The sequence below is a fragment of the Cyclopterus lumpus genome, chromosome 6 (genome assembly GCF_009769545.1).
Source record: "Cyclopterus lumpus isolate fCycLum1 chromosome 6, fCycLum1.pri, whole genome shotgun sequence".
NCBI lineage: Eukaryota > Metazoa > Chordata > Actinopteri > Perciformes > Cyclopteridae > Cyclopterus > Cyclopterus lumpus.
Window position 1 is genome coordinate 14656687 of NC_046971.1, and position 27320 is coordinate 14684006.

A 27320-nucleotide genomic window follows, 5' to 3' on the forward strand; every position below is an offset into this window, starting at 1 on the left:
GCTAAAATAGGGCGATCATTGCAATTTAATTACTACAAATCCCTTTGTGAATTTGCTCTCGTGTTTGTTTACATGCATAGATTTGCAGGGTTCTGCAGTGTTTGTGTGTGCGTGAGATTCGGTGAATGTCTTTACTTTCTTGTGCTGTTCTATAAATGCCTTCTTATTTATAGTGTGTGTGTGTCTGTGTGTTGATGAAGTCGCAGTGGGGTTTATTTAAATAGATAAGATGGTATTTTATTCCCAATCAGAGGAATCTCCTGTCGCATCTCAGTCTCTTCATAATAACCCCCGGCATTGCTCTACATCCCCCTGACACACACACACACAAACACAAACACACAAGCACACTGAGAATTGCAGACACTGCAATTTTTCTCTCTCTCAAGGGTACAAAAAAGGCTTTGATAAATGAAAATAAATACTTTTTCTTCATACAACGAACAGAAGGAGAGAGAAGAAAAAGGCAAAAGAGACAGGAGGTCTGTGACAGTTTGATGCCTCAATACAAGCAAATATATGACCAAGAAACACCTTTTATAACTCGGTGTGTGTGTGTCTGTGTGTGTGTGTGTGTGTGGTACAATGTAGTGCTAAAACACATGTACACCTTCAGTCATTGTGGGGAATAAGAGTGAGGAACACAGTGATTCAGAGGTGTGCACTGAGGAGAAGGGAGATATAGCAAGTGGCCCGTAGGCTGACATGTTAACTGAGTTACAGGGAGAGAAGGAAAAAACAGCGCGGCACATGATTTAGAGCAAACAGGTTCCCCTCCCTCATCTGTCTGATTCTGTGACTGCAAGGTCACGTAGAAGCCTCACTCTCTCTCCCTCTCCACCTTTGTTTCCCTCTGCTCCCCTGGACCTCATTTCATTCAACACTCCCAAACCTCCGACAGCTCCATAACTATAACTCTCTCCTCCCTGTCCTCTCCTCTCTTCTCTTCATCCACAGCTAAATGACTCTGTCAGAAATAAAGAGCACTTATCTTATCTACTGCCTCCACTCTGCTGTCTCCCCGTCGACGTCACACCCACAAATACACACACAGGAATACAAAATAAAAATAAAAAACGTATGGACGAATCCTAACAGACATAACAGATGTGTATATTTTGTTTTAACTATTATTACAGTCATAATGACTTTCCTAACCCATAACCAAAACCTTTTTTATTTTCTCTGCCTGTTTCTTAATTATTCCCCTCAGATGGAAGATTCTGTCCCGTTCAACAACATTTCAGCTTGTTGCATTGACTTCAGCCATCTGTCTGAAAGAAAGACATCAGCCCACAGGGTAGCAGACAGACAGGTAGACGGAAGCTTGACAGAGGACAGGTGTCCAGGTGTTCTTCCAGCACCCCCCTCCAATGCATGTGTGTGTATGTGTGAGTGCGAGCCACCTACTAGGCACTCAGTAGGGAGCCACATGGGGATGAGATGAAAGAAAGAAGGATGCAGGGATGGAGAGGGGGGTGATGGGGATACAACTCTTTGCAAGAACACACACACACTCAGCCCAGCATGCTCTACCAATCTGCTAGGTGTCCCTGAACACTCCATCACTAATACTCACGTTACAGAGTGCAACATAGATGCAGATTTTGATCAGCATGTATTGTGATGACTTGGCCTTTCTATTGCCTAAAAGTGCACACACACAAAGCTGTCCTTCTTGTACAGTTCAGAAGGATCAAAGGTTACGGGTGAACTCCATCGACTGACTCATCTGTACGTGGAGGTTATGCATATGTTTATTGAATCTTCTCCAATTTGGCCACCTTACCTGAGTAAATTAGCTTGGACTATTTGCATAATGCACTGTTAAGGATTGTCCTTTGTTTGCTGCTCTGGAGGACTGCTTGGCGAAAACACCAGAGAGAAGGAGAGAAAGAAAGGGAATGTGCTCGCTCCGAGCAGATAGTGGATATGTGTATGCAAGGATGCTTAAGAGACAGAGAGATGAAAAGAGTGATAATTCTCCTGCTACCCTGAGGCCTCTCGCAGCCTCGCAGCCTCCCTATAGGTCCCCTGACGCATGCCTTAGCAGAAAGCTGGGCCCTGCTAATTGGCCCCTGTGATAACACCAGGGAGAAAGGGGAATGTGTGTGTGGATGAGTGTGTGTTTGTGTTTTGGTATTACAGCGCCATTGAAAGCTTATATTTTCTACAAGTAATAATTTATTGGTTCTGCTTTGAAGGGTGTTTGATTTGTAAGCTGTGAGGACATTTATTATGATCTGCTAGCTCATTGAAGTTGGAAGCCACTGAAAGACAATTAAAGCATATACACTAGTTCAAAGCACTGCTTCAATCTTTAAACAGCTTGTTTCTCTCTAATTGTTTCATTATCTCAGTGTGCTTATTAAATGTACGATAATTGTTAATTACCACATGAGGATTTGTAAAGGATTTGTCTTAAGTATCAAAACAAATTAATTAAACTGAACACATTTAAAACAACAGCAATGATAACAGCAGGTGCAGTGTGTGTGTGTGTGTGTGTGTGTGTGTGTGTGTGTGTGTGTGTGTGTGTGTGTACACATGCACATTTACAATGCTATGCCTGTTTGTTTACATCTCTTTGTTTAATTGAGATTCATATGAGGAATTTAAATGAGATTCATAGCTAATTGTAGCAGCACAGGTAATATGCGCATAGATTTAATGATGATTTAGTGTATCTTGCAGTCTAACGAGAGTTTGATTCAGACCACAGGAAGACACCGGCTGAAATCATTACTGTGGTTCGAAAGAAAAGCAGCTAGAAGGTGAACTGTTGTTTCAAGCCATTTCAATATCTCTTTCCTGAATTATGGTTTCCTCGAAGCACTATTTTAATTAATTTAGAGACATCTATGCTTTGCCCTATACATATGGTCTATTAAAAGCATTAAACAATAGTATGGACAAAAGCATCTGCAAAAGAATGCAATTTAAACAAAAAGTGTAGTCTCTCTGTGGCCTGGATCACGTGAAATGTCAAGTCTTGGACAGTTTTTGTTCAATTCCTCCAGTAAATTATCTCAAAGTGAGTACACTGTACTCTACATGGGATTCCATACACTCACCAGTTTAATCTGTGTAAAGATCCAGCTGCTGACGACAGCTGGGATATTATAAGTAAATAAAACACAGCTCCCGAGCATGCACATACACACATGCACACACGTCAACATTCTTCTGTTGTCTTCCATACATGAGCACCGACTCGTTTCCTTCCCTCTCTCCTGCTGCACATACACCTGGACAGATGTGAACTGTTGGATATTGTATATTTATTATAATTAAATTGATGGGGAAAGGCTTTATGCACTAATCTGTGTGTGTGTGTGTGTGTGTGTGTGTGTGTGTGTGTGTGTGTGTGTGTGTGTGTGTGTGTGTGTGTGTGTGTGTGTGTGTGTGCGTGCATGTGTGCAAAAGGACTGTGAGGTTACATTTGAGACAAGAAAGTCATGGATGCAAAAGTATCTTATTCTTATTCTAATTTCCGTCTATAAAGATATGTACTCACGTACCCATAATTATCCTCTGCGGAGTGCACCCACTCGCTAATATAAATCTGATACAATCCCAATACTAATACTAATGCTTCTGATATGACACTGAGGGAGAGAGACATTTCAGTTTATTGCTAAACTCCACTTGCACTCCACTCAGACATTACAGAACACAAGCACAAAAACACACGTACACACATACACACATGCAGAGCATTTACGCATTCTGCTGCCATACATTGTGCCTTATTATTTTGCTTATTTACAGTCATTAAAATGGCCCTTATACAGCAGGTAGCACAAAGACACATAAACTATAGGCATGGTGATAAGGCCAGCGATGAAACGCATATTCTGTGGGACTGTTAAGGCTCAGCAGTAGGCACAAGGCTCGCTGCAGTATTGATAGATGCTGCAGAGCCTGAGTTTACCGTCCCACTTTATTTCAATTAGCTCACAGGAAGCAGGAAATAACCTGCAAATCAATTGTCATTTCTACGGGGCCGAAGCTGAGATTCACTTTGTCCACCAATAAAAGATGATGTAGCCATGAAGAAGATTAAAGGGAAATTTCCTCATCACACACTCACACTGCTGTACAGTACATCATTAGTGTGTGATGTTCAACGCCTTCAACGTCGTTATGGTTATTTTATTTATGATTTGTTTTCATAAGTTACAGATTTGCTTTGGTTTCGCGAATGATTTCGTACACATCCCAGAATCCTGTTCTATCACTCCTGTGATAGCGTGTTGAAATTTAAAACTCAAATTGTTGCAAAAATATCGATTTCCTGGGCTCCTAACTTAGATTTTAAATAGGTTCTGTCTTCATGGTGGACAATAACGCTTGCATTAAATCAGCCTTTGGATCACACAACAAAAATAAATGTGTTGAATGCTAATGCACCCTTTTAATGACCACGGACAGAACTGTGCAGAAAAGCAGGAAACGGGATATGCACCATGAAAAAAAAGCTAAAGCAAGGGAGATTGAGAAAGGGAGGTCAATATGGATTGCAACCGAGCAAGAGATAGTAGGTTATATGGTGTATGATCATATCAAAACACACAGTCATGTATGCGCCCCACTTTACGGCATATCACACACAAACACACACTCACCTGAAAACAGCGGGACACACCGCTGTGTGATTTGTTTGTGTTGTTGGTGCAGTGGACTGAAGCGATGGAGGTAGTAACTGTTTGATGGTAGGCTTTATGGAGACACTATATAACGCCTGTGACAGTTTATTCAGTGCATGTCAGGAAGGGGGATTTGTGGCACTACAATGGCTGGGGCACTCCTGCAGCCCCATGCACTTATGCACCCACCATCCACAGCTCCGGAGCGAAAGATGAGTGAGGGAGATGTGAATCTGTTTGCATGTTAAATGTCATAGAGCTGTGCGCAGTATAACTCTGAAACAAGGCTGTAATTCTATAATACAACAAGTACTAAACTCAGATACTGAGGGAATTGACCAAAATATCTCTCTTTTAAGTTTAGCTGCTAATTTGAATGTAACATCACAGTCATTCTTTTGACATGTTTGAGGAGACCAACATGTCAGTTTAATGAGAGATTTTTCCTCTGCTTCAAAGTTATAGTGGCAGGCGATTGGACAGCAAACCGAGATCGTTCGACAGTACATTTTCTTAAGCGAAATAAATTCTGTCTTCTTTTTGCACAAACTTTTTGTCCAGCTAGTTATTCCCCAAGGTCCATTAGCCGAGTTCTCATTGGTTCTCCTCTCGGCTGGATGCTATTAGACCTGGGATTGGGTATTGAATTAGCCTGCTGATTGGTTATTGAAAGAGTGAAGACTGATGAGAGGATTTGGCTAAGCTTTCTATTCCAAACCTCATTACTCACACTCAAAGAGAGCAGAGCTGGAAGAAAGACAAACACACACACACACACACACACACACACACACACACACACACACACACACATACACACACGCACACAAATTTCAGTCTTGCTTAAACTCACACTTTTTTCAAAGGAAGATTTAACAACTTAAACATCATCCCACTCCATTAATTGCCTCCAGGTAGATGACAATTCATTCCTCACAAATAGACATCTGCACTGCTCTCTTGGCTCAACTTTTACACCAGCTGCAGACAGAGCACGATCAAAACCACCAAACAAGTATCTGATATGATGCTTGAGCTGCAGGGACTGGAGACCCCGTAAGACAACCTTTCTATACTGAAGGACTGCGTTGTCGGCCCAAGAGAATGCTGCATGCAATTGGAGGCTGCTCAGAGAGGGATGTGTGAAATGCTTTGTGCTGATTTATGCTGCGTTTCATCCCACAATAAAGATTATGGATGATGATATTGATTTAGCCGGGGCTGTGGCCATGACTGGACTAAAGCTCTCAGGTTGGGAAAAAAGAGAATTTAGCTCATTATCATTCTCAGACACAGTGAGGAAGCCATTCTCTCGGTGTGTGTGTGGATTATTGTCCGTCTCTATATTTGTGTGCCACAGTCTTAAATCACTCTCTGTATTAGCAGCACGACTCTTCCCTCCTTTAGTGTTGGTGAACGTGTTGAACCCCATCCTGTCCTCCTGTTTCAGAGTCAGAGTAAGAGTCAGAGAGCAAGCAGCAGGGGTTCCCAGCAGCACAGCAAGCACACCAGGAGGAAGGGATGAAGTTATTGACTCCACTTTGATTTAACCTCTCCTGCCTGATCCTCAGAGGTGCACAGACACATGCAGATTGGGGAATGCTCCAAATAATAGCTGCCTTCTTAAGCATGCGTACGTAGGATCCAAGTCAGAATTCATTTCAGGCTTCTAATTTGTTATATATTTGTGTAAATGTGTGGTGGAAGTAGTAGTGCATTAATTTCCTTATACGCAGCTCAGTCATGTGGTTATAAGCAGCAACAAAGCCTCCAGCAGCCTCCACACCCACAAGTGGTATCGTCTGCATTTAACACGTGTAGACAGAAAACAAGACATTGAGGTTTAACAAGCATACGCTCTAAGAGTATTTACTGACCGTCAATGGTTAGCTTAGCTCTGGTGACTGCATAAATGAAATCCCATCCTCCCAGCCACAGGGTTCACATACCCTCTGAATAAAACACAGCTAATTGTGTAGAATTACCAGTGGTTAACACTAGCAAGCCAGCCTAAAACAAACAAGATGGAAAGACAACTTTGAAGTTACGAAGAGGTGCATTTCTTCTCTTTTAGTCCTCTCCACACCCCCATTCACCTTACTGTAGCATGTTACTAACTAACATGGTATTGACGAACACTAATCACTAGGTAATATCTACTGATGCATTATCATGCACACAATATCTTGTAGCCGATCAATATTTAAGCTCAATTCAACTACTTGACATACTGTTAGGTAGTTTAATCATTAACATTGACTATACATACTTTATATGCTGATCTTTTGTTTTGGATGTAAAATCTCAATCAGGAATAAGCAGAACAATGACAGAAATGGGAAAGAAAAGATGCAATTTGCATTACATTATTTGTGCAAAATGTGTCCCTCTCTCCACTTGTATTCATGCACAGTATGTTATTTTTTGACAAACATTTGGCAAACTTTATTCTGCATATTATGTTGGTTTAGCTAAATGCATCTACACAATCTTTATCTAATACATCCCTAATTTCAGACCATTTCAGATTGAAACAACAGCTATTCTTACGAATAATATCACTGAATGCTATTTTGCTGAACACTGTTAGAGTTGTTGGACAGGACAATGGTGCCAAAGTGCACTTCTCTTTAATTAATTACCCTCTTTTGTTTCTGGCGGCACCACAAAAACACACACACACTTGAACACGCTCACAAATGCACAAGAGTTGTTTTTTTAGAGGAAAAAGGAGGAAGTGAGGGAGTGAGGAAGAGGGTAATATCAGCAGGCTATCTATCCTCTCTTCCACTGGTGCATCCCAATCCTCTTTGGAAATAACAAATGCATAAAGGAGCCACAACACAAATATATCTGCCTGGCTCAGATAGATAGGGCTATGCGAGAGTTTAATACCCTTATGTAAACCAGTAACAATCAAGCCCTAACACACACCCCCACATCACCAATAAGGGGACAATAAGGAACACGCTCTATTCTCTCTCTCCAGATATGAACAGTGAGGAGTGATTGTGTGTGTAAGAAAGAGAGAGAGAGGAAGAGGGAGGCCGAGCTGTTTTCTTCAGCAGATAGTGAACAATGCAGTAGCCCAGATTGGTTGGCTCCCTGGTGCTTGTTGTGGTGGTTGTTGTTTCAGAAGCAGAGAGTGATATAGACCCTGACCTCAGAGACCGCAGCACGTCTGATACTCTATTTCATTCATCCCTTACCATCCAGTCTTTTGATATCTCACTCTCATCCCTCTGCGCCAATTTGTTTTTATACTTTGCCTCCTCTCTCATCCTCCCTCTGCTCTTTTTTGAGACTGACGATTAAGTAGACAAAGCGAGGAGCGACACTAAAGCCGAAGAGGCCATTTGTCTCAAAAAATGTTGCCACTGACAAGCAATCCAAAACGAGGAAAATACTCGAGGACTGGCACATTTATCAAATTAATTTGTGTAAAATATACTGCACATATGGCAAGTTTACTTATTTTGATATGCTCAAGAAAAGTTAATATATGCTTGTAATATATCTTGACTTAAAATAAAATATGAGATGATTTTGCATCACTTCCTAACTACGCAGATTTTGACCAGGAGGAAGAAAAACGACATGGCTGTCTTTTTAAAGGTGGATCAATATGATTAGTATGTCATGCATGTGTGTGTGTGTGTGTGTGTGTGTGTGTTTGAAAGTGGGGGTAGTATAGACAGGAGTTAGGATAGCAAAGGTTAATATCATACATCAGCTGCCATCTGCATACGTCTCTGAAGGAGAAAAACACTCTTTGTCTCGCTGATCTCAGAAGGGTTGATCGCTGTAAGATTATACAACGGCTGACATTTCACACTTGCTAGATAGAGAGAAATTTGGACACTTTCTTTTAGAGGTGTAGAGGGGGCAGCTATAACAGCTCAGCAATTTAACTCCGTCTCTCTGGCAGCGTTAATCTCTCTCTTAACTAGAGGAAATGCGTTGTGATGTTTGAGACAGTTGTCAACAATATTTCTATAAGCAATTTTAGCAGAGCAAAACATATTTTTTTTATAGTACATTAATCAAGCAGACTCTGCAGATATTCAAAGCACTTCTACGGTTTCTATCAAAGTATAACAAGTTGCTGTGTGAGACGAGCGGTGCTCTCAAAGATGTAAAGAATCTGTCTTTTCACTGCAAGCTCAGCAAGACATGATCAACATCTGTAAGCCAAGCACACATCGGAAGTGAAACCCAATGCAGGGCAGAGGGAGACAGACCGGCAGAGATGTCTGTATGTGTGTGTGCCTTGTAGTAAGTGTGTGTGTGTGTGTTGGCCATGCCTGATTGCATTGCATGTATAGGTGTTTCTGTGTACGTGTGTGTGCATGTGTCTTTGTGATTGCATGTGTGCATACCTTGAAGTTCTCCTTGATCATCAAGCTTAATGCTGCACTCTCTCAGCCATATAAGGCCCTGCTAGGAAACCATCAAATATTTATACGACATTATCCCTGATCCTATAGCCTGTAAGTACAGAACACACTCTGCTGACTTTCATTGTATACCAGAGGTTCAGGATTCAAGCTCAGGTTTTGGTTTGGAGTTGTTACAGTTTCTGTGCCTTTTATTCACCACCACTTTGTCTTCCGGGAACACTCGAGTGGTTTTGATGACAACCCGCTGGGTGAATTATAGTAAAGAAGACGCACCGTCACAAGTGCTGTTTACAGCTCTCAGCATAGGATTTGTGACAGTTTTTTGATATAGTGATTTAGAGGGAGCATGGCGGAAAAAATACAGGAAGAGAAAGTGAGATATTATTAATTCAACATCCCAGACACTGAATGGCTGCTGTTGTTCCAAAGGCTGTTTTATGGAGCAGAAACAGCCTGATCTCTGCGTTGTTTTCTCCCTGATTGATTGCCCTGCCCTGAGGCTCCTCGGAGTGCGTTGCATTTTGTCTGAGTATTTACTGGAATGTTGGGAGGAGAAAAATCACAGCCTAAGACATCACACTACAGAGGCAGAGTGGTAAATACAAACAAACGGAAAGGGCAGAGGAGGCCGAGACGGAGAGACAAATGGGGACACAGACGCTGAGACATAAGGAGCACAAAGAGACCGACGTACAGTTTCACACAGACACACAGAAACACATTTGTTAGAACTTTACATTGCAATGACACCGTTTCCTCTCTGGGATCAATACAATTTACTGCATTTAAACCAATGGTGGAAGTCAGATAATGTTTAACTTTCTGAATAAGTCTTGCTATCCTGAAGCTTAAAAGCCTTGCTAGCATCTATCTCACATCTTTGTTTCCCCGTTATAGGCTTAACAAAGGATTTGCTGCAGAGCTGCTGTATTGGATTGTTTTGGATTGGAAAGGTGTTCCTAATAAAATGGTGACTCAGTGTGTGACAATATCATTGACAGGCTTTAAAATCCTGCTGGAGTAGAGGTGTAGGAGCCCTTCCTCTTACTATGATATTGGACAACAAAGTGTAACAGCACAATTTGTTGCGCTCTCCTGCATTGATTTCACTGCGCACCTCTGGCACATTCATGTTTCAAAAATGAGAAATCAGTCAGTGACAGACACAGCAGAACTCTCCGGTGTCCCGCTTGGCAGTCAGGAGAGAAAGAAAAATAAATCAAATCTAAACAGCTCAGCGTCTGATTTCTCAAAACTACTACAAGCTTTCATTTTCAGATTTTTCAGAACTGATGTAGGCCTTCATATCAACACTTATCCTGTATATATGTTGTGTGTTTATAGCTGATGGAAATAAGAGGCCGGGTAGTGAGCGTGAGGCAGACAGACAGTGGGGCTGCACTGCAGTCTGTGATATGCCGTGGACAGGACAGCCCTTGGCTCTGTCTGTCAGCGTGTGAAGCCCCTGTGTGCAGCAGTGTGGACCGAGCTGATCAGGGTTCCCCACTGTTGCAGTCTGTCATGGTGACAGAGACAGACTGACACAGTGTAGCACTGAGAGGTCGCAGCCCTCAAATCTGTCTCTTTTTTTCCATCCATCCATTCATGTTTCTCAGTTTCTCTCATTCAACCTCTCAAAGTCTCTCACCTTCCTGCCTTTGTCTCACGCCTTTTCTCTGAAAGTGTCATGGAAACACACTACGGGTGTTTTGATAGCAATAATGTGTGTTTTGGACTATTTCATTTAGCTATGTTCCTCTATTTACGATTACATTTTTGAATGAATCTGTAAAAGTCTCACAATATAGGTTTCAGTCTGTTTTATAAAACATTTTGTGAAGTGCCGTATTGTACAAATGATGCAATTGCAATTTAGAAGCTGCACATCAAATAAATATTGTCCCCTAGTAGCGTCAGCATTAAGTGTTTCCATTGTAACTTCAGCCCTGGGATGTACTGGAGGAGAGAAGTTGATTGCATAATCGTACAAACCTCAAAATGGTGCTTGTCAGATGATAATCTGCCCACTCTGCAGATTACTGCTCCGATTAACACACAATGAACACTGGGTATAGGTGTGGGAGATAACACCCCCAATGTGTGAGTATGTGTGTGTATATTCAACTGTGTGCACATGTGTATGTGTGCTAAAATATTTGTGTCAATGCAAATGTGTGCGGACATTTGTATGCTTTGTGTGCATAAAGTGTGTGATTGTATTCATACACTCCAGATTGTCTTGCTGTTGTCTGTCTGTGGTGTGAGGACACACACACACTCCACTCCTTCTCTAACCTGGTGGGGTGGTGGTCTAGCAGCTTATTATGAGTCTTTAGTGGGAGAGGGACGAGAGGACAAGAGGCCGACTGCACTTAAGTGGCAGCAGACAGCAGAGACAGAGAGATTTACTTCTCTTATTCCAGCACACAGGGATTTAAAGGAGCTCAGTCAGTGATTAAGAGAAACTACTTCTATAATACTATAATGCTTGAATGTCTGCTGGCAGTGTGTGTGAGGTAACACTTCCTCAAGGGGGCTTGCTGTTACAGAGAGAACATTACAGGGGATCTGCACACCGTTGTATGTGGAAATGTAGCTGTGGTTGTTTCTATTTGATGAATGCCAAATTTCTCTCTCCACTCATGTCTTTTCTCCAGTCTGCCTCTCGTGTTCTCCTATTCTTCCCATCCTCCACACTGACAGTGTGTGTGTGTGTGTGTGTCTGTGTGTGTGTCTGTGTGTGTGTGTGTCCATTCCCACTCTGTCAGGTTTATTTCTGTTATGTTTCTTAATTAGCTAATAAAGGTCATGGCATCTCTCAGTCAGGGGGGGGCGGCGCATGCAAATGAGCCAGAAGGTCAGATGGATTAGTGACCGCCTCACACCGCCCAAATATGGACACGACTGTGCTGCCATACAAATACCTGCAACTATAAAAGAGTACCAACCCACACCCACACACACACACACTCTGAGATAAACATGACTGGATTACTCAACGGTGTGGAGGTTGACTGAAGGAAGTTTTTGAGCATGTGCTCTGGCAAATTCTCTGTGATTTTGGGACAGAAAACGTTAACATTAGTTGTTGGTAAAACCTCTTTAGAAGGGTTGTGTTTGGCTGCCTGTGAGATTTCAGACCGCTGTGCATATCTTGTTTCCTGCTCAACATTGTTTGTTTTTTACCATAACCAGGAACTTTCCCGAACCTTTAAAGGATGTTTAGTTGTCATGATTCGTACTCAGCCTGAAGATACATCTTTATAATAGGCTGTGGCTGTGGAGGAGCTTTCTAGTCTAAAGTCTGGGGGTTTGGAGTTTGAAAAACATTTGCGTGAACCAGGTCTCATAAAAACATTATTGAAAATCAGTGTAACAATTGTTTGATACAAAATTGCTGGTGCACCCCTTTACCAAGATGTCTTTCTTGTAATCATGATCAAAATCATTCGCTGACCTCAACCCAGTAGTTTCTGTGTTACTCAACCTTAAGAATAGCTTTTGTAATGCATTTAAATAATGTTGTTTGTTTTTAGTGGCAATTATTTTTTTTCCTTCCGTTTTTATATCTTAGGACTGTATTTGCACGTTATCCTTTCATCCTGATACACAAGATAAACATGTGCTTACTGCTCTCATTTGAGAGTGTCTCTTTCGAACGATGAAGTACTTTTGTGATGCTTTAGTCATCATAACATGTGGTGCATGAATGCTTGCGTATGAGATAAGAGATGAGGCACAGTCGATGCTGTAGTGTTGCAGTGGATCTGTTACTACTCTTCAGGTCCATCACCTTTCGCAGCAGAGCTTGTCTCAGTGTCCTTTAGCCCTAAATCACCAGGCTGTCTTCATGTGTGAAAGCTCTCTCTCCCTCCCTGGGTCTATAACTCATCCTGTCTGTCTCACTGCTCTCTCTCTCTCTCTCTCTACACCATCACGCTCACTCTACCTCCCCCATAACTCGCTGGGTCTCTCTCCATCTCTAACCTGCTCAGTCACTACTCTCTCATAGCCATTCATGATTATATCTTCGAAACACTTTCCTCCTCTTTCTCTCTTCCTTTCTTTACCCCTCCCCTCTCCTCGTTCACCTTTTGTCTCCCTTTCCTTCTCTAAACTATTTTCAAATCCACTTTTGACATTGCGTCGATGCTCTGAGTCACAGCAGCGCCCTCCCCTTCTTGTTGTGCATCGCTTCCAAATCCCACCATTTATCTATTTCTCTTTGGTGGGAGGTTGTCTGGCTGCCTGCCTGACTTACAGCAGGCAGAGTGATGGACAAGGGCTGAGACCCAGTGCATTACTCCTCTGGAACACAACACGACAGAGACCTGACAACACTGTATAACACTGCACTGAATACAAAATGATGCACAGAGGAGGAGGATAGACAAAATAAAAACTCAAGTGGAGAAGGAATGATAAACAACGCCTCGCTCTTGGGGAGCATCTTCAGTCCTTGAGCTCATTATGTTCATGAGCGAAGATAAACGCATGCAGTCACATATCAGCGTGAGTGGAAACTCTAATCACAGAGATTTGAATTAATGCCAAACTTTCTCACGCATGATGAAAACAGACATGAGAAAGTACACCTACTATCTGGAGTCGCAGGCTGTTTTGCCCGCAGCATTAAAAGTGCAGCTGAGAGCAAGTCAAACTCTGTCAGTGCCATATCTTCAGCTCAGCAGACCTTTATAGGAGATGAGAGAGAGAATGGGACTTTCTTTGTTTAGATCTTTTCCTCCCCCACCTCCAACCTCCTCCTCTTCTCTTTCACTCTGTAAAGCATTTCCCCAGAATCCTGCAGGTTGTTTCGAACACACATCCCGAGCCTTAGCTTGCCTTAAACCAAAAAAAAAAAAAAAACATTCATCCTGCAATACCTTCTCAGGAGCAAATACACATACACTGAATACAAAATACAAATTCTGCTCAAGGAGCATGTTTTTATAGAACCTTTCTTTCTCTCCATTATTTTTGCCTTTCTTCTTGACATTAGATCTGTCTGAATATGCAAAAGCTTCCCTCATGTAATTTTTCACCCTTTATCTTTGAATTTGCTATTTGTTTCACACCCGTGACCCCTACTGGCTTAAACCAAGAGTCAACCCTTCCCTGAAGCCCTCTCTGACTTTGTCTCTCCTCTCTTTTCCCTTCTCAAGTCTTCTGTCTTCTAAACGTCTCCGTACGCCCCCGGGGCCATACGATTTAGAGACGTTTTCAGAGGAGTTTAAAGGGTCCGATCCATAATCATCAAAAGTGCCTCTACCATCTGCAGAATTATAATAACATGCATTTAAATGACTGAGCTCAATATTTGTATCTGCTGCTAGTCATGACTCATACTGCAGGCCCAGCCGAGCCGCGTGCTTAGATTCAGTTCCATGTTAATATCCTGTAAATTAAGTGGTGGGGTGAGCATTGTGTCACTGCGGAAACATGTTAGCGTCTTGTTTTCCACGCAGACACAATGGAGTATAATTAGTCAATAGCTGTTTCGCACTTAGGCCTCCGTCCGTTACTAATAACGACAACGAGTGAGGCCGTATGTCATTCGCTGCATTAGCTACAGTTCAGTTTTGTCAGGCAGAATGCATGTGAGTACATTGCATACATTAGCACTGCTTCCATTCTCAGTCCTGATTACAATAAATGCTCAGTCGCATTGTAACGATGGGCTTTACAATAATGGGCCGTAAATTAATACAATGCTCAGCAGCAAATACTATTATGCTGTTCGTGTTTACATGTCGTATATATGACTGAATTTGTGGATAATTACCATTCACAAAGGCAGTCACTCTAACACAACAACCACTTAGTGTCCATTTGTCACCATGTCGGTGGGGACAAACGGGGAAGGACTGCATTCTGATCAAGGATATCAATGCCCCAATTCCACCGATTAGAACAAGATCAATAAACGTATCACTAGTTGTCTCTTACTGCTATTAAAATACACCAGCAGTGGGCTGGATCTCTTTTCTTTAATCTTACAGAAAAGGAGAACAGGTGTGAAAAGCTTATTAAGGTATAATTCAATGCTCTGTCTGTGTCATTTAGGCTTTATGTTATCGCTGAGATCATTCCCCCTCCCCACACACACACACACACACACAAGTGTAGAGACCCTGAGAGTGAGTGGCAAGCAAGCATGTACGTGTGTGTGTGTGTGTGTGTGTGTGTGTGTGTGTGTGTGTGTGTGTGTGTGTGTGTGTGTGTGTGTGTGTGTGGGGGGGGGGTGCTTCCATATGAAATGTACACGAGGGTGAATCTCAGTGGTGTTAATGGCTTTTTAAATGTCAGGGAAAGTCAGGGAATGATAAAAGAGAGATCTGTTATCCACTGTCCTCATGATCACCGTGGAGCATGCCACTGCTCTCAACTCACGAGGAGCTTCGGTCCGTGTGTGTGTGTGTGTGTGTGTGTGTGTGTGTGTGTGTGTGTGTGTGTGTGTGTGGGAGTGGGCCAACTTCCACCCGTGCTGATGTCAACATGATATATGCACCAATCAGATTAGCTCTGAGGGAGAGAATGAGGGAAAGAGAGTGGGGAGGGGTGTTAGACATTACTTTATGGTTTATTGTTGTGTTTTTCCATCTTGAATTTGGATGATCAGAACCGAAAGATAAATAAATATATATACTTCAACTGATGCAGTTTAGTTTTTTACCCAGTACATGTACTGTGTTAGTGTAGTATGTAGGTCTATTCACTGCATACGGATAAACCGAAATGAACACATAGTGAATATATATATACACTTTAGGTGTTACTTAATATTTTAACATGAATACAAATGTGCTTTTTAATGTTTTGTATGGTTACTTTTTAACTGTAAACATTTTTTTTAAAAGGTACCTTACCAATAAGTAAAAACAAAAATAAATATAAAATGTCTATTTTTTTAAAGATACATTTCATCATCTCGTGATAGACATAATGGTATTTTTCAGATGATGATTTTCAAATAAAAGACAAATAATAGAGAGAATAAATAAAACGAAAACAATAATAATATAATGCCAAATAAATAATAAATCCCATAACTGTAAAATGAAATAATCCAATTTGATGTCCCGTGTTAAGAACTTTGTCACACTTTGCATGACATCTGAACAATCTATATCTAACTTATTGCTCACACTTAACACATCAGTCTATTCAGATTGAGTGACAGTTCCCACCTCCAGGAACACACACACTTTCTGGGAATGAGACCACAGCTTTACTCCGCAGCTTCACCGACTGAGACTCAATTTACCTTTAAGGAGACAAAATCTCTCGTTTTCTCTCAGCATCCCAAAGCTTCCCGAAAATCCACACAGACCATGCTCTATAAGATTAACTGGGGGAATGTACAAGTGTGTGTGTGTGTGTGTGTGTGTGTGTGTGTGTGTGTGTGTGTGTGTGTGTGTGTGTGGTTTTCCAGGTGCCCTGGCCTGCTCTAACAGAGGGTTGAGTGATGTCACAGCAGACTGCATTTTAATAGAGAGGGAAGCAATTAGAGAGGGGACAGGGCGAGAGGTGGAGAGATGGAGGGGCTGTCTGTGTGACACACAGTTCACACACACACTCTCTCTCTTACACACATACACGCACACTCATTACTAAGGATGAGTTAATTAATTGCACAGTGATTCACGGTACTTGTAATTAATCTCGTAGGTATGTAAGTGTGTTTTTGAGAGGTGACACACCACACAGACACACACACACACACACACACTTTTCTATTCTTCCAGAGTTATAAACCAGTTTTTCTCAATGATGATTTACAAAAATACAATGTCTTCGTATTAGCCAGGCCGTCGTTTTTATTAATGTTAGTATTGTCAGTTTCAGCCTAAGATTAATTAAATTAATATTTTAATAGATTTCTAAGATTTCTAAAAAAACATTGGTACAAATGCAATTTGTGTGTGTTTGTGTGTGTGTGTGTGTGTGTGTGTGTGTGTGTGTGTGTGAAACCCTCAGAACCCACAAGAGAGTTAGTAAAATAGTTGGAACTCATATTATGCAGGTTAATAAATGACAGAAATGAGGTCATTGAGCACTTTCAGCACTGTGTATTTTGGCTTTGATTCTATTTAGTTAAAAGGCTTTTCCAAACATCCCCAATTAGGGAGAGAGACAGAGAGAAAATACATTTATGTTCCTTATAGTACTCGGTTACATCATGTCCCAGCAGAAATGGCTTTTATTCCTCCTCAGAGCTCTTAGCACATTCCTTTCTTTTTCTTTTGGTCCAGTTGAAAAATTATGCGTATTAATCATGGCCTCCTCCACCCATAATCCTTTGCATTTATCAGCTTGAGCGGGAGTGGTGTAGCAATCACATTTGGAAATTAAACAAATAAAGTAGTTGAAGATAGCTGAGTGAGTGATGAGGCTGGCCAATTGGTAGCAGCATAAATCTCCCCTTGTCACCACCCCACCTCTGCCACACACATTTGGATATTGTTATGATTTTACTGTGTTTGCATATATAAGCATAATTTATTAGAATCAAACACCATCAGGCTTATTTACAAGCAAGTTCTGGTCTGCTGCCAATAAACCCATTAAGTGCATTGTTGGAGAGTGGTTATATAATCAAATACACAATAGTAATTGTGAGTGGAGAGAGGCCGGAGCGTTTCTCAATGAGGTGATTATCTGCGCGCAGGTTATTGTGCTATTTCAGCATGACATGTAAATCTGAATCACACCGTCAATCACCGTTTCCACTGTCAGAGAGGTGAGGTGTGGAAATGCCAATGACAACACTAAAGGGGGAGGAAGGGAAACATAATAGAGCTACAGACTGCTGCAAGAAAAGATGAGAAATACTCCATAATTGTGCTTGAGAGAATGAAATAGAACAATTATGTCGGGGTTTGTTTTTTGTTAAAGAAATACAGTCTTGGGAGCATCAGTTTGCCCCAGAAGAGGACATGAAACACGCTCCCAACTCTTTCTCTCAATCTTTCTCCCTCCATCAATCATTCCTTCCATCCACGTTCTTCTCTATCTCCCTCCTTGGTTGCCTTGTGCTCTCTGTCACAGTTTATCCCCGTATGTATATCTGTGCACGTCAATGTGCTCCTGTATTTGAGCTGCATGGAGATATATGTGCTGGACGTCGGGGCTGACGAACCTCAATTATTTTTAGGTGCTGCCAAAATGGTTCCATGAGTTTTTAATACTGTTAAGTACTGACAGCTGGTGCTAAAAGTATGTTTGTATTGGTAATATTTCTTTGATCAGATATTTCCTGATTTAAATCATTTAGCCAGTTTTAGGCTATATAATGTGGGTGCTTGTGTAAGACAGAGGTTTAGGAGAAGGTTATCTTTATTTTTTTATCATGTTGCCACTGAAACTCAGGCATTACATTGGTGCAAGTATTGAACACTTAAAAACAATACCCTAGCCCTATAGTTCTGAGGACAATTACAGTGAGTAACTCCGAGCCATGTAAACACACCTAAAATACTTCTTCATCCAGGTGCCTATCCTGTGAATCCAAATAATTTCCCCCCTCACTGTGCATTCACTTTAGACTTGCTGCTTTTAAGAAATGATAAAGACATGCCCATGACTACACACTCACAACACGTACACACGAAAGAGACAGAGAGAACAGGGGTCTGGGGTAAGTAAGCGGTGCACCAGGTTATGCGCCATTTACCACAGCTCAATAACAACCGTTCTCTCTGCCCGACACACCTGGTCACACAAAATGAAACTCGCTGTCCTCTGAGAACTCATACACATACACATCATATCTCCTTTCACCCTATGGTGGCCTTAACCAGACACATTACATCCCCACTCTACTATCTGCTTGTGACAGATGCATTTATGTAATGGTTTTGATAGGTATTGATTCACACGGCACAGCCAGTTAATAAACAGAGAAAAATGAGATTTGAAAATCAACATGGCTGAGGCGGGGGAGGGGGAGGGGGGGGGGGGGCTAACAAGAAGACAAGAGAGACACAGAGAGAAAAGGTGAGAGAGAGAAAGAGGTGTGTGGAGAGGAGAGAGGTCAGCAATGAATGCAACACATTTGATTCACAAAAGAGTGATGGGACCGACTGAAAACATGCATGAACTGTGTGTGTGACCTTGGCCTGGTGGTAAAGTGTGGCGTCAGTGTGAGAGCAGCCAAGCGTTCTCCCTCAGATTAGCAGGCTTTATTACTGCCACCAACCGCAGGCCTGACAAATCCTCTTATTTCATGTTACCTTCCTTTACCTCTGCCTTGCTCTTTCCTTTTATTCCCCTAAAACATCCCTCTACGGTAGCTTTGCATGCTTCGCCTTGCTGGCTCCCGCTCAGTTGTCCCCACATTACAAACGCCTCGTTTTATGTTTCCTCCGGTTTTTCCTCCTTATTGTCTTTCTATGCTCCATACTGCTCTGCCCATACCTAGAGTTATTTTTTTTCAACATTCCTCGACTCCTCCTCCTCGACCTCTTGCTCCACTCACCTCCCTAGCTCTCCTCCCTCTCGATAGTGTGATGAATCTGTAGACGGGGGCTAATAATTGTACTTCAGCACAAGTGCTCATTTTTCTTTGTGTTTGAAAGCTGTGACAGGCAGGAGCTCTTTTTTCTCTACCCCCTTCCTCTCTCTCTCTCTCTCTCTCTCTCTCCTCATACAATGGGTGAGTAAAATAACTCAGGGTTTACAAGGTCATGCTGTCTAGCGGTGAGGACACGCTGGGGATTTGGGGCTGAGAGGATTTCCTCAAAGGTGCCATGTCGAGACTTCAATAAAAACAGAAAAGTTATAGATTGCACGAGCAGATCTACAGGGAAAAATAAGTGCATTTGATAGTGAACAGGCTCACTAAATCACAGCTATCTGGATCCAAATGTTATCAATGCTGCCTCTTTGAAAAGAGCGCAAGAAAGAGGGAAGTGGAGAGAAACGTCTACTTTGTTGCTTGTGCCAACAACTCCAGCATCTTTACATTACACAACTTTCATCATTGGCAAAAACAAAACTACTTAAAGGTTATACTTCCTTTCATATAAAACACCCACATCGTATTTGCAGTGCGCTTCTGAGCAATGTGTTGTTGACTATTTTAGTGCGACTGGTTCGTTACATCTCAGAGAGAAATGCATCCGGCACAGCGAGACAGGGCGGCACAGCGAGACAGGGTAGCCCCGCTGCACTCTTTTCCCTATAAAGCCTCTCGCGCACGCACGCACATATTTAAAAAAATAATAATAACAGGACTCATAGTATAACGATATTTTATTTTGACAAGCAGCTTTTTCTTTTTCTTAAAAGTTACTAATTAAGTGCCAGGGAGTCTGGGAAAATAATCAGCAATTTTTTTGTTCTGCAATTATTTTTAAATATAAAACTCCAAGCACGTGTGCAGATATTGCAAAGAAAATAATATTTACATTGACTCTGCAGTAACACTTTATGAAAATTGATCACAATATCATCCTCAAAAGAAAGCGGTGGAAAGAAAGCACAGGGTAGGGAGGAGAACAGAGAGCAAGACTTTATTGCCTGCTGTAGTTAGATGGTAAATTTCCTCCTGGCAGATATTTATTGAGTTAGTTGAGTCTAGAGAGAGCTTTAACATTGATTGTGATCATTAAATATATCCGCTCGAAATGGCAACATGGCATTCCCTCAGTCAATGGAGCCAATAGGAGTAGAACAAAGGCATAATCAAATCAATCCTCTCATAATTATTCTTTGAGAGCTGAAATTAATCACTTGAAGAAATAAAAACAATAATGGAAAATGAAATGGTCAGTCGTAAACAATTACGACCAAAATTGAAATAAACTCTGTGAAGGGAAAAGAAATCAACTGTAAATCCAACTAATTAAAATAACATTCAAATGTATATTGGTTATTTGGTTTACAGAGGCTTTCGGTTATTATATTGTTTTGTACTGTTATTATAAGAGAGTTAAAGTAACAGAGAAATGAAGAGCGACGGACTGAAAATGTGTGTGTATGTGTGTGTGTGTATTTGTGTGTGTGTCGGGACTGTGGGGTCAAAGGATCAAGGTCCTACTCTTGTGAGAGCCGTGCTTCTCTCTCCTCCGTGCTCGCTGAGAGGAAGTGTAAGTTATCGATTAGCTATCAGATGATTCCGATAGGCCTGATCGATAGGACTTTGTATGGAAGCCAGGCAGGAACCTCCCTCTTCACTCAGGCACACACCCATGGATCGGCCACTGCAGTACACAGACACACAGACATCTGGCTTGTTTGTTCTCTTGAAGATCCTCCTTTGTGTCTTGAGTCCGCCCCTCCAATCGAAGGCTTTCCTTAACCGCTCTGTCTGTTTTCTGTTTTCTAAAGCTCCGCTTTCATAGAGATGTCTTTGATAAGCTAGACCCTGAAATATATATAGTCACAAACTGCCTTGCTCCTTTTACAGGAGGTGGAGGGGAGGGGACACAGATTACAGAAGGCTCAGATGTGGAATTGCTCTCTTTAGAATCATCACAGAAGCAGGTTGTGAAACATGGCAATACAATAACCATCCTAAAAAGTTATTCTGAATAGAACATTTGAATAAAGGTGTGACACAATGCAGGAGTGAGACCCAACATGAGAGACCAGATGAGGCAGGAACTGTGTTTTAGTGTATCGAGTGGTGGCACAGCCTAAGCAGGAAGTTTGCAAATGGAAACAATAAAAACACAGCAGGGCAGGCTAACTACGTAAGTCGCTGGGTTCTAACAACAAGCAGAGGGAAACTAAACAGGCTAAAAACTTAGAAAAATGTCAGTTTAAAGCTGAACCAGGCCGATCCTGTGGAAGAGGACCGTGTTGTCTCTCACAGATGCCTGTCATGGTGAGAATATGCTCTATTATTGATGAAAAAGCAGGAAAATTCTCAAACGTGCCAAATGTTTTCATGGAGAGTTTACCAAAGATAGACGTATAGTGACATGAATGAGCCAGAGCCTGAGCAGCACCACGGACAGCGACCGGTGGAATCCTTTGTTCTCATTAAAATGTTTTAACATTGTAGCAGCGCTGTAGCGAACCCTGTTGTTTACTTTTATTGAGTAGCAAAATCACTCGGTGCGTAATAGATTAATGTAATTGTATTTAGAGGTGACACCACCATAGTGGACCTGGACGGTTTTAGAAAATGTGCTTGGTTTTTCACTCAATTTCTCGCTGGGAGTACATGAGAGAGTGTGTGTGTGTGTGTGTGTGTGTGTGTGTGTGTGTGTGTTCATGCTGTATCTCAGTTCTACGTGTGTCCTGTGCTGTGAAAGGACAGTGATAAGACACCTGTACTCTGGGTGCAGTATAGATTATGACAAGGCAGGACATCGGTATCAGTTTCTGGCTGTGTAAAGGCACATCATGTTTCTGACTGAATGTGTGAGTGTGTTGGAGGAAGAGAAAAAAAGAATCAGGTGCTGTATACAGAGGAAAAGGAACGATAAAAGAAGTCCCAAATTATTCAGCAGCTCTGTGTGAATGTGTTTGTGTGTGGGCCTAAAAGAAGAACAGTAATTCTGCTGCTTTTCTGATTGGAGCAGTGTAATTATGAAGGTCATCTGCGGGATCGGCGGGTTGATCTGTTCTTAGCACAGAAACGAGCAAATGAACAAAGCAAAGAGAAAATGTATCATCAAACACAGTGCCATGTTTTTTCCTAAGGAACGGCCCTACTCAGACTTCAGTGTTAGCTAGTTAGATATCTACACTAATGGCCCCCAAATGAATGGACTTCCACTTTGTCTCTAAAATGATTTCACACATATGTTTTTGTAAAACAGATTTGTATTAAATGTTCTTTCTCATTCGTTTTTCTTACAGATATCATGACACTGGAATGCTGATGTTTCAAGAGCAACCTACGGCACCCGGACTGCCATAAAGCACAATGTCTCAAACGTGTCCACACAGCAGCTTCAGGGCAACCAATCCACAGCCAACCCAAAGCCAGAGTTCAATATTTAAACAATGATGAAAAAATAACAACAACAGGAGACTCACATTCTTCTACTCCAACAACAAGGAAAGAAACACAGAAATTAAAGATCCTGGACTCTGGAAATAAGATTCTCCACCATCTGTATTTGCCATTCAAATGGACACGGATCATCCCGAGAATAACTCCAAATTGTAATTTAGATTTACCAGAGTATAGATTATTAATACGTAGGTTGATTCAAATAGCAAACAGAAAACAGTATGATGTCCACACCCCCTTTAGCACATGCCCAGAAATCAGGATATTGTAAATACTGTACAGAAAACAAATAGGGACATTGATAAGAAATACAATTATTGAAGAATAATGTATATAGCCATGAGAATCATACCCAATGTGTTTATATATCCATGAGTGTCACAAGCCCAGTACTTATTATTTATTTTATGCCCCAAAAGATTTAGCACAAAGATGAACCAACGCTCTTTGTATCTCTATAGAAGACATCTACATAGAACTAGACAAGGGATATATTTGGGTATTTAATTGGGATCACACAGTATTTGCCATGGAGTGCACTATTACTCGAAACAGATGCATATGCCATAGAGTATATGCTTATTAGGTAACCCTGTATTGTGAGCAAGACAGTTATGAAAAGTTACAGACAAACAGAAAAAGAACAAACTTTAAAAGATCCCTGAATTCGTCCCAAAAATTCTTCGGCCCCCACCTCCCATTGTAAACAACCACAGCAGAGCTGAACATAATTTAAACTTTAATTTATTCAGTAGAGTGTATATGAAACCCCCTCCTGTACTGTATGTGTAGTGTGTTTTAGCCCCTGTAGTGATGTTACATATCCAGATGGACTTGGCAGCTCCCTTGTATTATGCAGTCAGAGTACAGTTTCAGACTAAACTGGACATCACCGTGATCCGCCATCTTTGATTCCTGTTTGGCTAGTCCACGTCCTCCCCCTCCTCTTCTGTCTATCAGAGGGCCTGTATGCCTGCTGACCTCTCTGCAACCAGGCGCTCGCTCAGCTCCCACAGGCTGGCGGCGCTGCTCTGGTCCTGGGCCTGTATGGACGGCAGGCAGCGGAAGCAGTTGTTGAAGTACATGCCACCTAACCCCTCCAGCTCCGGAGCTACGGCACAGTACACCGTGGTGGCCGCCCCTTGTTGCTGTGGACAGAGAAACACACAGAAAGAGATACGAGTTCAGCGGGCGACTCATGAGACTGAGACAACAAGACAGCATCAGCCTGCAGGAGGAGACAAAATACAGAGAGCCCAATTACTGACTCTGACATTAGGACGAGTCCTGTCCAGACAAAAAGAGAGTACGAACAGCGGACATCGACCAAACCACAACGTCCACTTTGAGAAGCATACATCTACACACACGCCGAAAAAGAGACAGCCGGACCGAGTATCAACAGTGAGAAACAAAACCACACGCTGTCGTTCCCCTTTCCCTGCAGCCCATGATGACTGGGTCATATTACCATGGGAACAGCATAACCCCTTACTGTACATATATTTATATACATATATTTATTTATTTATTTCTCTACCCGGTGTGTACAGGACCTCTGGCGATATGGGACCATGAGAATGCTACAGATATAAAGACTCACAGTGGAGAACATGAAAATTAAACCAGCTCATGTCTGGATGGGAATCACTAGGGAAACCACAGCTTTTATTTAGTTTAGTGTAAAAGAACAGGTTTTAATGCCATGGTTATTAACATGTATATTTTCACATGTTGTGTATATGGGTTCAGCAAGGCGGTCACAGTTGAGAGTATGAATTGAAACGATACAAGTACAATTCTGTACCTGTGTGTTTAGACCAGAAGTTGGTTATAGATAAGCATTATTTTCCCAAACAATAGACAAACATGTTCATGCACACGCACACACACACACAAAAACACACACGGCTTTCCCTCTGGCTCTTTCTCAGTAAGTCCTCTCTCATTGTTTAGGCAAGTTTAAATCTGAGGATCACTCAAGTCTCAACCCAGAAATGCACTCTGTTTCATGTCTTCTCAAGCTGAGACGCACTGGAGAAGTAAAACAGTATTTGGACGCAACCTGCTAAGTTCTCTAATACACTCTGTCCCATCAGTTAGTAATTAGTAGGGATATTCTTAGAGGAGGGAAATGTATGTGACATTTGAAAATGAAAGTTTAAACTGCAGCAGAATAAACACGTCAGAGAGAATTACACACATAACCCAACTGCTGAAAGAGGGATCTTTCATGTTGCAGCTCGGGCTAAAAGCTGCTGTGACAGCTTCCCCGCAAACTCCGGGCCTGGAGACGACTTCTATATGGCCACATGAAATGGCTCGTCTCTTTATCTCCCAATGAGAGGCAGCAAAAGTGAGATGGAGGGCAGACAGAGTGAGAGGGAACACTGATGTGGAGGCTAAGGACTAATGTTTAGCACAGAGCACTGGCAAACAGTGAGACAACCTCATATACGCAGTAGTCAAACATGGGCAAGACACACAAACATGCACACATGCATAATGGAGCCCCATTACATGCCAACTGTTTGATGAGCTTCCTAAAGCAGCTGTGAGACAAACACACATGAAGTGGAAAGATCCATCGAAGTCTAAAGCATTCATACTGTCACATGCAAGTACAAGACTATGCACATAAATGCAAATTGGATTGAATGAAATACACACACCAACCAGAATCTAAGAAATATTTTTCTCATCAACACACACAGACACACAACCCCCTCTGAGCTCGAAGTAAACTTCCGCCAGGAGGAGCCCTGGTGTGTAACGTCGCAGCAGAGATTGAGTGTGTTTGAAGTGCGGTGTGATGGGAGAGCTGGTAAACAGCAGATGAAAAGGCAGCATCTCTCTGTGTGCCGCTGTCTGTTTCACCTGCCAGTGGGGCGATAACTTCATCCACATCACATGTCGCCATATCAAAGACAGACAAATGCCAAGCAGTGTCTCTGAGTTGCAGGTTCACACGCGCTCAGTTTAACTCATCTCCCTCACTTAGGGCATCTGATTTAGCACGTCTGAAAAGCTAAATGCCCTTTGAACTTCACTGAAGATTTCAGTGCTGCGCGCTCCGACTCGCTGACGCCCGCTTGAACTTGGCTGACTTTCACAGCAGTTTGTTTGTGTCCAGTTACCAAACACTGGTCCTGCTGCAAGTTGGAATATTGATAAACCTTCACTTTCAGAATCCACATCATTTATGTGGCTGACTTCATTATAAAAGTCTTCGGTATTTTTTATGACTACAGTTTCTCAGTAGCCATAAAAGTAAAAAGAAGAAGAAGAAGAAAGTAACAGTCCAGTTAGCAGTGTATGGCAGTACATTGACCGTGCTGTACGTCCAGCAATGTGCTATCGTATTGGTGTTTAGCTCATCCCCCTCACCACTTGACCCTCTGACCTCTGTAGAAGATAAGGCTGATGAGATTAGGCATTAACATTCTCAACCACCCACCACAGCCATCTATCATTGTGTGTGTGTGTGTGTGTGTGTGCGTGTGTGTGCATGGGTACCAATGTTGTGTGTGTGTGTGTGTGTGTGTGCGTGTGTCTGTGTGTCTGTGTGTCTCTGTGTGTGCGTGTGTGTGTGTGTGTGTGTGTGAGGTAGTGAGAAAGAGAACAAGAGGGGTGCAACAACCTTAATACACTTACATTACACAATTGGACATATACACATACAGTATCCATATGTGCATGTCTGAACACGAGCATGCGCCTGCACATGAGCACGAACAGATAAAAGATTAAAATGTGGGACAATCTATATGAAAGGTAATATCACTGAACCAGTGTGCGTCATACACATCTGTGGTGTAACAGCCATTTCTAACCCATGTCGAACTGTAGATTGTGCTCGTAAATTCAGCTGTCTACAAACTGATGGATTTTGCTGTGTGTCTTTCTATCTTCTGCAACTAAATGTGAATCATTACCTTGTGTACAGTAGTTTTCAGAGAAACATCGGTGGTGTTTTAAGAGTTGTTCTCTACTACACAGAGCTGTAGACTTTGACTTGCCTGAAGGCTTGATTTGACAACAAAAACATTAACAGTTCAAAACTGAATAACTCAATGATAATGTCACAATTTGCCATGTTGCAGGTTAGGGAAAAGGTTTTGTAGCTGTACTAAATAAAGTGCATTTATTTAATAATTGTGAATACATTTATGATTGTTGGGTAGTCCTGCCAATTGCTGTGCAATCGGCCTATTCAGAAAGCCAGTCAAATGGATGCATATATATATGTATAGCTATTTCTTATTATTCTTTCAAAGATCCAATACATTACATTGGTCT

General features: G+C 41.9%; 2 protein-coding genes across 4 annotated transcripts in view; one reads left to right on the plus strand and one right to left on the minus strand.

Annotated features, from left to right (window-relative positions):
• LOC117732621 (transcription factor Maf-like) overlaps positions 1 to 27320 on the plus strand; it is a 64965-nt gene that overhangs the window by 17086 nt on the left and 20559 nt on the right. Inside the window, exon 3 of one of the 3 annotated variants that reach the window (XR_004609617.1) lies at positions 22865 to 22907. The exons of 1 other annotated variant lie outside the window; for it this stretch is intronic. The gene's annotated coding sequence lies outside the window, so the exon portion shown is untranslated. Of the gene's footprint in view, positions 1 to 22864; positions 23652 to 27320 lie in introns of those variants that run through there. One more of the 3 variants, XM_034535666.1, reaches the window with a different exon arrangement.
• wwox (WW domain containing oxidoreductase) overlaps positions 22847 to 27320 on the minus strand; it is a 121694-nt gene continuing 117220 nt past the window's right edge. The window contains exon 9 of the mRNA XM_034535664.1: positions 22847 to 24169. Coding sequence (XP_034391555.1) covers positions 23978 to 24169 — 192 coding nt within the window. The 3' untranslated portion in view covers positions 22847 to 23977. The remainder of the gene's footprint in view (positions 24170 to 27320) is intronic.